This window comes from Salvelinus namaycush, chromosome 21, assembly GCF_016432855.1.
Source record: "Salvelinus namaycush isolate Seneca chromosome 21, SaNama_1.0, whole genome shotgun sequence".
Taxonomy (NCBI): domain Eukaryota; kingdom Metazoa; phylum Chordata; class Actinopteri; order Salmoniformes; family Salmonidae; genus Salvelinus; species Salvelinus namaycush.
This window is the reverse complement of record NC_052327.1, coordinates 13,495,511-13,509,594: the sequence shown is the minus strand read 5'-3', so window position 1 is coordinate 13,509,594 and position 14,084 is coordinate 13,495,511. Positions and strand designations below refer to the sequence as shown.

Sequence of the window (14,084 nt, the reverse complement as noted above, 5' to 3'; positions counted from 1 at the left end):
TGACAGAGGATTCTACTACTACATTGGACTCACCTATTTCTTCTCATCTATTCACCACCGCTGGCCGCTACGACATCTGGATATATCTACCTTTTCACATTTTATTGTAAATAAATACTCACCTTCTTCCTACGCTCCTTGTCCTGGTCTGCTTCTGGGTTCGATCTTGAAAGATCGTGATAGAACGATCCGGCCAGTAATGAACCCAGCGGACCTGGACTCCGTTTGCCATGCCATTACCCAGCAGGGGAAGACATTGGGACAACACAATACGGCGCTACAGGAGATAGCGAGTTCGATCCAGAACTTATCTGCTAGCTTGACACAAATCCAGGATCAGCTCAGTTTGCCGGCGATTCATTCACCACCGGTTTCACCCATCTCACCTGCCGTGTCTGGAGCGGTGTCATTCCGTGAACCCAAGGTACCGACGCCTGATAAATATGAAGGGGATTTGGGAAAATGCCGTTCGTTTCTTATGCAGTGTGGGTTAGTGTTTGATCTACAGCCCCATTCTTACGCCACTGACAAGGCTAGGATAGCCTTTGTTATTGAACTGTTGCGTGGAAGAGCTCTAGAATGGGCTTCAGCCGTTTGGGAACGACAGGGAACCTGCACGGCTTCATATCAGGAGTTCACGGGAGAGATGAGAAAGCTTTTTGATCATCCAGTCCGAGGTAAGGACGCAGCTAAACGTTTGTTCTCTCTTCGCCAAGGAGATCGCAGTGTGGCAGATTTTATGATTGAGTTCAGGACATTGGCTGTGGAGAGTGGTTGGAATGAGGAGTCACTACAAGCGGTTTTTTACAAGGGCTTGTCAGAGGAACTTAAGGACGAGCTGATATCTTATCCAGAGCCTAGTGATCTGGACAGCTTGGTCGCTTTATCTATTCGGGTAGATAATAGAGTCCGAGAGAGAAGGAGGGAGAAGCAGTGGGGCCCATCCAATCAATCTGCAACTCGGTTACCATTCGGTTCAGGAGGTGAACCAGGACGTATTGAGCATTATTCTCCACACGGGATTAGTGGAGGGGTCTTGCCACCAGATTCTGAACCAATGCAAGTGGGGCGACACGGGCTAACTAAGGAGGAGCGTCAACGCAGACGTGAGACCAATCGCGGTTTCTACTGTGGTAGATCGGGACATTACATCTCCGCTTGTCCACAGCGCCCGTTAAACTGCCCGGCTCGCTAGTTTTGGGAGGAATTTTAGCGGGCCAGTTTCAATCTCTCAAGGATCTTGTCAGACCCCGTTTTCCTGCGACCCTTATGAATAAGGATCAGAGTTTTGACATGAACGCTTTTATCGATTCAGGTGCCGATGGCAGCTTTATGGATGCCGACTTGGTGGAACAGCTGGGGCTTTCCAAGGAGCAATTGCCGGAAGCCATTGAAGCAACCACTCTGAACGGCAGTAGTCTGGCACGGATCACTATGAGGACTGAACCGGTTAAGATGTTGGTGTCGGGAAATCATTCAGAGTTTATCTCTTTCTTCATTTTGTCCTCGCCCCATGTTCCTCTGGTTCTTGGTTACCCCTGGCTGAAGGAACACAATCCCTCGTTTGATTGGGTGACAGGGAAGGTAACTAGTTGGAGCATTGAGTGTCATGCTAACTGCCTTAGGACTGCCTGTTCTCCTGCTGTTTCCAGTCAGGTCAGTGACTCTGCTCCTCCTGATTTGTCCCTGGTTCCAGAAACATATCACGAGTTGGGTGAGGTATTCAGTAAACAGAAGGCTCTGTCCCTTCCTCCCCACCGACCTTATGATTGTGCGATTAATCTGTTTCCTGGATCTGCCTTTCCCAAGGGACGGTTATACAGTATCTCTCGACCGGAACGTGAGGCCTTGGAGACCTACATCAAGGAGTCTCTAGCTACAGGTCTCATTCGGCCATCGTCATCACCTTTGGGAGCAGGATTTTTTTTTGTGAGCAAGAAGGATGGCTCTCTTCGACCGTGTATTGATTATCGGGGTTTGAATGATATTACGGTTAAGAACAAGTATCCCCTGCCCTTGATGAGCTCGGCTTTCGATTCCTTACAGGGTGCTACGGTTTTTACGAAGCTTGATTTACGTAATGCTTATCATTTGGTTCGGATCAAGGAGGGGGACGAGTGGTTGACTGGGTTCAATACTCCGATGGGACATTTTGAGTACCAGGTGATGCCGTTTGGACTGACCAACGCTCCGGCTGTGTTCCAAAGTATGGTGAATGACGTTCTGAGAGATATGATTGGTATTTTTGTGTTCGTTTACCTGGATGATATCCTCATCTTCTCAAAGGAGCTTTCTAGCCACGTTCTGCATGTCAAGCAGGTCCTGCAGCGGTTATTGGAGAACCGGCTGTTCGTGAAGGCTGAGAAGTGTGATTTTCACGCCCACACAACGTCCTTCCTCGGGTACATCATATCCAGGGGAGAGATCAAGATGGACCAAGAGAAGGTTCGGGCGGTTCGGGATTGGGTCCAGCCCGGTACAAGATTGCAGCTCCAGAGATTCCTGGGGTTTGCGAATTTTTATCGGAGGTTTATCCGTGACTACAGCCGGGTGGCTGCACCTTTAACTGCCCTGACGTCTTGCACCAGAAAGTTCTGTTGGACTCCTGAGGCAGACCGAGCATTTCTGGACTTGAAGAGCCGATTCACCAACGCCCCGATTCTCTCTCAACCTGACACTTCCCGTCAGTTCGTTGTGGAGGTGGATGCTTCTGATGTGGGTGTGGGCGCCATCCTGTCCCAGCGTAGCTCCACTGACGGTAAACTCCATCCCTGCGCTTTCTACTCTGGTCGTCTTTCTCCAGCTGAAAGAAACTACGATGTGGGTAACCGGGAGCTTCTCGCTGTGAAGCTTGCCTTGGAGGAGTGGCGTCACTGGTTGGAGGGAGCGGAGCAACCGTTTGTGGTTTGGACTGACCACAAGAATCTGGCTTACGTACAATCGGCTAAACGTCTCAACGCCCGTCAGGCCAGGTGGGCTTTGTTTTTTGGACGTTTCAATTTTTCCCTGACGTTCCGACCTGGGTCGAAGAACGGGAAGGCGGACGCCCTGTCCCGGATGTTCTCTAAGACGGAGGAGAGTGGGGTCAAGACTGAGACGATTCTTCCCCAGAATGTGGTCGTGGGAGCCGTTACATGGAGGATAGAGGAGGATGTGATGGCGGCCCTTCGGACGCAGCCCGGCCCCGGTAACGGTCCACCCGGTCGGTTGTTCGTACCCGAGTCGGTCCGTTCTGCTGTCCTTCAGTGGTCCCACGCCAGCAAGATAGCTTGTCACCCTGGCGTTGCTCGGACTATGGCACTACTGCGCAGACGTTTTTGGTGGCCTGCCATGGGAGAAGATACCCGGAGGTTTGTTGCCGCATGTCCTGTTTGTGCCCAGAACAAGAGTACCAATCGGCCCAGCTCTGGGCTTCTTCACCCCCTACCTATTCCTCGGCGACCTTGGTCGCATCTGGCCCTGGATTTTGTCACGGGATTGCCCCCTTCTGTTGGGAACACGGTCATTCTGACCATTGTGGACAGATTCAGCAAGTTTGCTCATTTTGTTCCTCTCTCCAAGCTTCCATCGGCTACGGAGACGTCCGAGATCCTGGTTAGGGAGGTTTTCAGGGTTCACGGATTGCCCAGTGACATTGTTTCTGACCGTGGTCCTCAGTTTACCTCTGCTGTCTGGAAATCCTTCTGTTTGGCCATTGGAGCTACAGTCAGTCTCACTTCTGGATTTCACCCTCAATCTAATGGTCAGGCGGAGAGAGCCAACCAGAAGATGGAGTCCACGCTGCGTTGTCTTGTCTCCTCTGATCCCACCTCTTGGTCATCTCAATTACCCTGGGTTGAGTATGCCCATAATACCCTTCCTTCATCTGCCACGGGGATGTCCCCCTTCCAATGCCTTTACGGATACCAACCTCCTTTGTTTCCTTCTCAGGAGAGGGATCTCTCGGTTCCCTCTGTCCAGACCCACATTCGTCGTTGCCACCGGACCTGGCATCGGGCCAGGAAGGCTCTCCTTAGAGTTTCTGACCGGTATCAGATCCAGGCGAACCGTCGCCGTATTCCTGCCCCAGCTTATACGGTTGGAGATAAGGTTTGGTTGGCTACACGGGATCTTCCTCTACGGACGGAGTCAAGGAAGTTGTCACCGAAGTTTATTGGTCCGTTTGTAGTGGAGAGAATCATAAATCCTGTGGTGGTTCGACTCAAGTTGCCTGCAACACTTAGAGTGCATCCCACTTTTCATGTCTCCTGTCTCAAGCCGGTTCACCTCAGTCCTCTGTTGCCTCCTCCTCCTCGTCCTCCCCCTCCTCGGATGATCGGAGGTGGTCCGGTCTACACGGTGCGCCGCATCATGGACTCCAGACGGCGGGGTCGAGGGTACCAGTATCTAGTGGATTGGGAAGGATATGGTCCAGAGGAGAGGAGTTGGATTCCTCGGCGTCAGATTCTGGATGACGACCTGCTTCGTGACTTCTACCGCCTCCATCCTGGCGCTCCAGGTAGTCCGCCCGGTGGCGTTCGTCGGAGGGGGGGTACTGTCACGAATCCCGCTTCCTGAGTCTGGGTTTGCCTGTGTGTCTGTCCTGGAGTGTGTTTCAGGTGTCCTGGAATGCATTCTGTCTGGTTGCCGGGCGAATTAGCTCATTGGGAGATTGATGTTCACCCGCACCTGTTTCCCATCAGTAATCTGCACACCTGTCCTGATCATCATCTCTACCCTTCAAAAGCTCTGACCTGACTTCCATTCCCTGCCGGATCGTTAGCCATGAACATTACTCACCTGGATCATTCACTCCATTCCCGCCTGGTTGACAGAGGATTCTACTACTACATTGGACTCACCTATTTCTTCTCATCTATTCACCACCGCTGGCCGCTACGACATCTGGATATATCTACCTTTTCACATTTTATTGTAAATAAATACTCACCTTCTTCCTACGCTCCTTGTCCTGGTCTGCTTCTGGGTTCGATCTTGAAAGATCGTGACATGTATTTATCGAAGAAATGTTTAAAAAAGGTATAATTTTTGTGAATGATATCATAAATAGGACTGGTGGAGTTATGTCACACATGCAGCTAACACAGACATATGGAAATGTCTGCTCTACCCAAAATTACAACCAATTAATTGCAGCATTACCACAAAAATGGAAGAGGCAAGTAGAAGGGGAAAAAAGTAAGGAACTTGTATGTCGGCCCTGTATTAAAGAACATAAATGGTTAAAGAAAAGTGTGATAAATAAAAACATATACCAATTTCATTTAAGGACCAAAAAACTGACAGCTGTGCCATATAAATTGCAAAATAGTTGGGAAGAGATTTTCGATGTACCCATTCCATGGCACATGGTTTATAAATTGATACGCAAAACAACGCCGGATTCAAAACTTCGAATTTTTCAATTTAAATTACTGTACAAAATTCTTGCAACTAATAGAATGTTATATATATGGGGTATACAATCTTCCCAGCTCTGCAGATTCTGTTGTGAGGAGGCAGAGTCATTAGATCATTTATTTTGGTATTGTCCATATGTAGCTTGTTTTTGGTCACAGGTCCAGGAATGGCTGAAGAATTGCAACATTTGCCTAGAACTAACGCTACAGATAGCAATACTGGGGGATTTGAAAAGCCATAGTCAATCAATCAATAATATAATAATTATTTTAGCAAAAATGTTTATTTTTAATTTACAATCTGTAGAAGCTATGAGAATAGGAAGGTTCAAATCTTTTGTGAAGCATCACAGCACAGTTGAAAAATATATGGCAAATAAAAATCCGAAATGGATGATGTTGGAAGATAGATGGGAAGGGTTGAGTGGAACTGAAGGGTGGGACTAATAACAAGATAAACAATGTAGGGCATACGGGATCTGTGAAATGTGTATAGGTGCGGAGCTTTTGTGAAATAGCACAGTTACAAGTGGAAATAAAATTGGATGGACAACAGAAATAGAGGAAGGACTAAGAACAAACGAGAGAACTATTATAAAGTAGTCTGTGTCTGTAAAATAGGTATAAGATGTATAAATTGAAGGTAAAAGCAGAAGTGTTTATTAGTTTACTCCAATTGGGGGAGCGGTGGTAGGGTTGCGGGGAATAATAATAAAGGTATATTCTTTAAAAAAGTATGTATGTCTATATAGGTATGTGTATGTATATATGTATATATGTATGCATGCGTGTATGGATATATATATTTACCCAAAAAAATATGGGGGATTGGAAATGATGCAGACAATTACATTGGAAGCAACATTCTTTCCGCAATATTAAGCTGATCCACCCCAAGAAAAAAAAAAAAAAAAAAAAAAAAAAAAGAGCGACGTAATTTCATCTTCGCCCAACTCAATTGCCCCACCAGATTCAATTCATCACACGCTCGGACGGGCAGAGGAGAAGGAGAGAGACTGAGGTGGGTAGAGCGATAAAAAGACAGAATGACAACTGGCTTTCATTCAAGGAGCAGACACTCTGTCTCAATTATAAGAATCTCCTATGGTCTTCGTCTCCTGAATAAATGTAGTGGTTTGCTGAACTATGCTTGGTGAAATGATATGCAACACTGCCCCCACACTGGAGAACTTGCATGAAGGATTTAGCTCAGAGGGATAACGCATTCACGAGAATGGACGACTCGGGTTTGATCATTGATTGGTTACAGAAGCAACCAAGAGTTCATGTGAGGTCAAAACCGACTGTACAAGCATAACCACCAGCTTTTCAATGTGACTGAATATAGCCTAATAGGACTTCAATAGGTCTTTTTACAATACAGCCAACAGGAGCTAAGTCCATCCTTGTCTTCCGTCACACAAACTAATCACAGGCTGCGTTCATGATCACTTTAAGCAAGGTTGTAATATGCTCTAAAAATCAAAACTTCCCTTAACACCTGTTCAATGTCTATTCTGCAAAAAGCCTTTTCCAATCCAGCAATATCACATGTTCCAAACCGGACGACAGTTCGGCGTCCCTGAACAGCCCACTGTGGGGTTCCCTCTCCGACACTAATGTCCTTCCGTGTGACAGTCAGCCGGCCGGGAGCAGCCGGGAGGTGAAACCACGGCGATCCGGCATTCCAGCTAGGAACGTCATGTGACATTTGATTAGGGCTGCAGAAACACAAGTGGCATCTATTGAGAGGCCAACAAGAGCAGATTGTCTCTCTGCAGCCTCTCTCCAATTACACACATGACATCTCTCAAAAAACACATTCACCATCGACAGACACACACACCCCTCAAAGGAACACACATTTGTTCACCGACACAAACACACCTCTCAGAAAACACCATCCACAGACACACACACACACACACACACACACGAGGATGGCCTGCTGTTACATAAGCAGATTGGTGAAGGCCAGATTGCAGAACCCTGTCCCACCCAGCAGGGAACAGAACCCTGTCCCACCCAGCAGGGAACAGAACCCTGTCTCACCCAGCAGGGAGCAGAACCCTGTCCCACCCGGCAGGGAGCAGAACCATGTCCCACCCAGCAGGGAGCAGAACCCTGTCTCACCCAGCAGGGAACAGAACCATGTCTCACCCAGCAGGGAGCAGAACCCTGTCTCACCCAGCAGGGAACAGAACCCTGTCCCACCCAGCAGGGAACAGAACCCTGTCTCACCCAGCAGGGAGCAGAACCCTGTCCCACCCGGCAGGGAGCAGAACCATGTCCCACCCAGCAGGGAGCAGAACCCTGTCCCACCCGGCAGGGAGCAGAACCCTGTCCCACCCAGCAGGGAGCAGAACCCTGTCTCACCCAGCAGGGAGCAGAACCCTGTCTCACCCGGCAGGGAGCAGAACCCTGTCCCACCCAGCAGGGAGCAGAACCATGTCCCACCCAGCAGGGAGCAGAACCCTGTCCCACCCAGCAGGGAGCAGAACCATGTCTCACCCGGCAGGGAGCAGAACCATGTCTCACCCGGCAGGGAGCAGAACCATGTCTCACCCGGCAGGGAGCAGAACCATGTCCCACCCAGCAGGGAGCAGAACCATGTCCCACCCAGCAGGGAACAGAACCCTGTCCCACCCAGCAGGGAGCAGAACCCTGTCCCACCCAGCAGGGAACAGAACCATGTCCCACCCAGCAGGGAACAGAACCCTGTCCCACCCAGCAGGGAGCAGAACCATGTCCCACCCAGCAGGGAGCAGAACCCTGTCTCACCCAGCAGGGAGCAGAACCCTGTCTCACCCGGCAGGGAGCAGAACCCTGTCTCACCCAGCAGGGAACAGAACCCTGTCCCACCCAGCAGGGAGCAGAACCCTGTCTCACCCGGCAGGGAGCAGAACCCTGTCCCACCCAGCAGGGAACAGAACCCTGTCCCACCCAGCAGGGAACAGAACCCTGTCCCACCCAGCAGGGAGCAGAACCATGTCCCACCCAGCAGGGAGCAGAACCCTGTCCCACCCAGCAGGGAGCAGAACCCTGTCCCACCCAGCAGGGAGCAGAACCATGTCCCACCCAGCAGGGAGCAGAACCATGTCCCACCCAGCAGGGAGCAGAACCCTGTCCCACCCAGCAGGGAGCAGAACCCTGTCCCACCCAGCAGGGAGCAGAACCATGTCCCACCCAGCAGGGAGCAGAACCCTGTCTCACCCGGCAGGGAGCAGAACCCTGTCTCACCCAGCAGGGAACAGAACCCTGTCCCACCCAGCAGGGAGCAGAACCCTGTCTCACCCGGCAGGGAGCAGAACCCTGTCCCACCCAGCAGGGAACAGAACCCTGTCTCACCCAGCAGGGAACAGAACCCTGTCCCACCCAGCAGGGAGCAGAACCCTGTCTCACCCGGCAGGGAGCAGAACCCTGTCCCACCCAGCAGGGAACAGAACCCTGTCCCACCCAGCAGGGAACAGAACCCTGTCCCACCCAGCAGGGAGCAGAACCATGTCCCACCCAGCAGGGAGCAGAACCCTGTCCCACCCGGCAGGGAGCAGAACCATGTCCCACCCAGCAGGGAGCAGAACCATGTCCCACCCAGCAGGGAGCAGAACCCTGTCTCACCCAGCAGGGAGCAGAACCCTGTCCCACCCAGCAGGGAGCAGAACCCTGTCCCACCCAGCAGGGAGCAGAACCCTGTCCCACCCAGCAGGGAGCAGAACCATGTCCCACCCAGCAGGGAGCAGAACCCTGTCCCACCCGGCAGGGAACAGAACCCTGTCCCACCCAGCAGGGAACAGAACCCTGTTTCACCCGGCAGGGAGCAGAACCATGTCCCACCCAGCAGGGAGCAGAACCATGTCCCACCCAGCAGGGAGCAGAACCCTGTCCCACCCAGCAGGGAGCAGAACCCTGTCTCACCCGGCAGGGAGCAGAACCATGTCCCACCCAGCAGGGAGCAGAACCATGTCCCACCCAGCAGGGAGCAGAACCATGTCCCACCCAGCAGGGAGCAGAACCCTGTCCCACCCGGCAGGGAACCTGCTATCACTACTGTCCTTACTTGGAAACGCTACACCAAGACACACACACGCGCGCCTACCTCGAAAAAAACACAAGCATGCATTAAAAAAATATAATCTAAAACACATGCATGCCCACACATCCATTTATCGAAACACACACACACACACTATAACTAATAACAGTAATACTGAGTTCTGTCCTTTCCTTTCCCTGCATGGTCTGGATAACGTGATCCTCAGTGAGTAGGGGGGCTGTTGTGAATGTGAAGGGGGGTAAGGATGGGGTTTTTCATTTTCATAGCCTGAGACAAAGCACTAGGCTAGCTAGGCTGCATGACGACAGTCACAGAGGGATAAATGTGTCCGGTTACCACCCCGCAATGTTCCCTGTGGACGTATTCTACAGAGAATATTCTGCCTTTGATACTCCCTCCCCTGTCATTCTCCCCCAACTCCACAAGGAAAACAGAATACAGGGTGTGACTGTGTGTGTGTGTGTGACTGTGTGTGTGTGTGTGTGTGTGTGTGTGTGTGTGTGTGTGTGTGTGTGTGTGTGTGTGTGTGTGTGTGTGTGTGTGTGTGTGTGTGTGTGTGTGTGTGTGTGTGTGTGTGTGTGTGTGTTTTCTCTGTGATTTAACAATGACAGAGAGGAAGTGGGAAGATGGTTCAAATTGTTTTATTCTAAATAGAACACACGCACGGACACATGCATATGTGCACGCACGCACGCATGCACACACACTTCCTTGCCTCCTCCTCACCGGGGACATAGTATGGAGATTCCAATATACAAGAGCCGGCAATATACCAGTTACACACCATAGGCCAGGGACTCTCTGGAGGTGGCCACTCCCTCTCAGGTTTCAGGCAAGACAGCATCGCCGTGGCTGACTGTCACGGTTGCCGTGGCAACGTGAAGCACGCCATCCACTGCATCCGAGTGACCTGACCAGGAAAGGATCTGGCCCCTAGGTAGGCTACGACAACCACAAAGGAGTTGGCTACAGAAGAAACAGGCCGTGTTCACTACAAGGCACGAAACAGTAGGCCCTTTTAGGAAGGCTTGTTTTTTTGTGTCGTGTTGCACAACATTTTGTAAACATTTTGTGCCATAATCAATGAACATGACCCACCACACCCATTACACCAGAGGATGGGACAGGGAGATGGTTGTCTGTGATAAGACAGGACTCATCAGTGGAGGAGATTATCCCTCGAGAACCGCCATGCACCACCTTTGACCTCACAAGGCCAGAGGTCTATTCTTGGCAGACGAGATACCGCACACACCTGACAGTGCCATGTCTAATTTGGTACCAAGCACAGTCCAGCAAGACGGCTTTTGTTAATCTGGTTGAGTGTGCATCCACCCTGTTCCAGCTACAGAAGAGTGCAGATCAGAATAAACATGTCTGAGATGTTAATTCACTTGTTTATCCCTGTGTGTAGGCTACTCTGCAGCAGCATCAACACGAGTGAGCGGGAGTGGAATAATATACATGGTTGGTATCCGCCTTCCTCCGCTAATAAATGCAGAACATTTTTCACGTAAATAAAGTAATTTTGTGTATTTTATAGCGATGGTGGTAAACGGCACTACACAAGTTGAAAAGAAGTCAAGAATTGATGGACGTCATTGTTTTTGCAGCTGAACTATTTCTGGGTCTAAAATATTTAACATCAGATGAACTACATGGAATACTGTATCGTGCGATTCCACCCTCTCAGGCCCCAGAGCCTGAGTAGGGTATTTGAGTTTTCAAATGACTGAAGTAATGGGAATATATGTTATTTATACAAATTGTGTTAATTATTTTTGTAGTTTGTGGAGTCTAATGTTCATTTCCCCTACTCCGTAACGCAAATACTTTTTTTGTGAGTTTTTTCACCACCGTTCGGTTGGTGGCGGCAATACACCTTTTTGAGTGTAGTTCGCCATAAAACCACAGCGAAGAAGAAGAAACTGTGTGTTGGCTGGGTCAGTGCTAACCTTAACCATAACCCTTACCTCTACCTGGACTGTGATAAACCAGGGGTTTATTCATTACGTCTGGCAACGGAAACCGATTAAGAACCAAATGGAAGCAAACAGAGCAAACTGTCATTTAGACAATGACTAACCCAGTTAGCGCTAGTTTATGCTAACTTGCTAGCTAGCAATTTCACTAGCAGTAAATGCTAGCCAGCTAGCTAGTTAGCATAAGCTGCTAAGAGTGCTAGCTAGCAACCTTACTGTTTGATCGTCTGAGGTAAAATACATTAAAAAGATAACGTAACTTGATTGCAGTTGTAAATGTTTCCACTAGTTACTGATATCTTTACAGTTAATGTTACTTTATAGCCTTTTAGCTATTTTACACATTTTATGTCATATAGCTAGATAGCTAGCTACGTTTTTAAGCGAGCTTTTCAATTGGCATCTCTCCCCCTGTTTTCAGTCACAGGTGGGGACTGGATTAGGTGTGAGCAGTGCAAGAGGTGGGCTCATGAGTTGTACTCCAATTTTCCTGGGGATAGCTTTATTTGTGACCTATGTACAAATTATAATCGTGCAGTTGCAGAGCATAAGAGAGTTTCCACATCAATTTTACACTGAGTTTTAGTTTTATTAGTTATATTCCATTCCAATTCATCTTTTTTTTATGAATTAAAGACAACTATTGAAAACCTTTCGCTCCTGAATGCAATTTTAAAGACTGCTGGGATTTAAAATCTTGCATTATGGCCTCCCGAGTGGTGCAGTGGTCTAAGGCAGTGCTAGCTGTGCCACTAGAGATCCTGGTTTGAGTCCAGGCTCTGTCGCAGCCAGCTGTGACTGGGAGACCCATGGGGCAGCGCACAATTGGCCCAGCGTCGTCTGGGTTAGGGGAGGGTTTGGCCGGCAGGGATGTCCTTGTCCCATTGCGCACTAGCGACTCCTGTGGCGGGCTGGGCGCAATGCACGCTGACGCGGTAGCCAGGTGCATGGTGTTTCCTCTGACACATTGGTGCGGCTAGCTTCCAGGCTAAGCAGGCATTGTGTCAAGAAGCAGCTTGGCTGGGTTGTGTTTTGGAGGATGAATGGGCTCTCAACCTTCACCTCTCCCAAGTCCGTACGGGAGGTGCAAGACTGTAACTACCAATTGGATACCACGAAAAATATATATCAAATCTTGCATTATTCAAATAATTTTTTGTGCAATTGTACATAATGGATTGTAAGGAAAAGGATCAACAAAGAAAATGTATGTACAGGTGAGTTAAAAAGAGGGACTTAACATCAAATCCCCTCATAGTGTGGATATTAATGGTGACATGTGCAACACAATACCCCCCTCATATTTTATTAAAATAATTAAAATAAGATAATGAAAAGATAAGTCTAGTTATTACTTACAAAATCATTTCTAAATAAAACTCATTCAATTGATTTTAAGACACTTCTGTGAAACCCTATGGCATAATCTCCTACCGGGGTTACCCCGATACTTTAAAAAACACCCCTTTCCTAAAAACAACATTTCATAAAATAACAACAAAAGAAAGTGTAAACTGTAGCCATTTGTTTTCCTTTATAGTTTATTCATCTAAGTATGACCTTCATCCACATACCAATTTTCTTCCAAACATTGCTTTTTGTGTCAGAAATTAGACATTGTTGTTAGGGGGGGGGGGGGCTAGTTACCCCATAGTACCCAACTAGGGGCTTCATATGCACTCAGCTGTGACTGTGACAACAATAAACACCGCTCCCAGTCTCATCTGTTTCCCCGACGTTGTCTCACGAGATGGAACCGCACTTCTCACATGACACTGGACTTGCTGCCAGACACAAATAAAAAACCCTCGAATGTCACCCAATCACTTTGATAAATAAATTGATCAATCAATCAATTTAAGATCTCTCGGCGTTTTCGCCTTTAATTGCGTAAGCTAATTCTTAAGTTTAAGATACATTTTTTCTTCTATTAATTAGGCAATTATCAATCAACAACAGAATATTTACCTGCTAATTCTTCGGGTTCTAGACCAGTCTCCGTGTCCAATCCACACACCACGAAGTAGTGGGCGAAGCGGCACGAAGCCGAGCCTGTGCCCGAAGTAACCCCGCTCATCATCGGTTTAGATATGCTACTCGGTTCGTCTCTAATTCATACTCTGGACCTCCATCCTGTAGCCTATACGCAGGGCAAATTAGGACACGCTGTAGTCTAGACAGTGTGCTAATGTCCGTTTTAATCAAACGAACACCGTGTATTCTTTTCGGGATGAAATTGTCCTTTCTGTATGTTCTCCGTCCACGGTCGGCAGTCAGCCTAGTGTCAGCCCGAAATGAATGTGTTGTGTTGGAGGCAGCCTACCTCATTGTGTGAGAACTGAGAGAGAGCGAGAGAGAGAAAATCTCCTAAAATGTTCTCATCAGGTATATTCAGATTCACATTTAAGCTGGCCAGATGATGACTAATGTTTGATGTGATCTAATTATGACAATGAAGCTCATTAAAATCCCCATACAATTAAAATAGGTCATTGTGCTGTGCAAAAACAGGAGCACAGTCATCGTCAGTGCTGGGTGATGAGTAGTGCTCTTTAAAGGGCCTTGTTCGAATACTACAGACATACATCCTTACTTCCTTGAAGTTGGATTGGTGTTGGTTGAGTTCTATATGGAACCCTAAAGCTAGGC

General features: G+C 48.6%; 1 protein-coding gene across 1 annotated transcript in view; it reads right to left on the bottom strand.

Moving 5' to 3' along the window:
• LOC120066571 (DENN domain-containing protein 5B-like) overlaps positions 1-13,512 on the bottom strand; it is a 64,048-nt gene extending 50,536 nt beyond the window's left edge. The window contains exon 1 of the mRNA XM_039017997.1: positions 13,404-13,512. Coding sequence (XP_038873925.1) covers positions 13,404-13,512 — 109 coding nt within the window. The remainder of the gene's footprint in view (positions 1-13,403) is intronic.
• Positions 13,513-14,084: the final 572 nt, after the last annotated feature.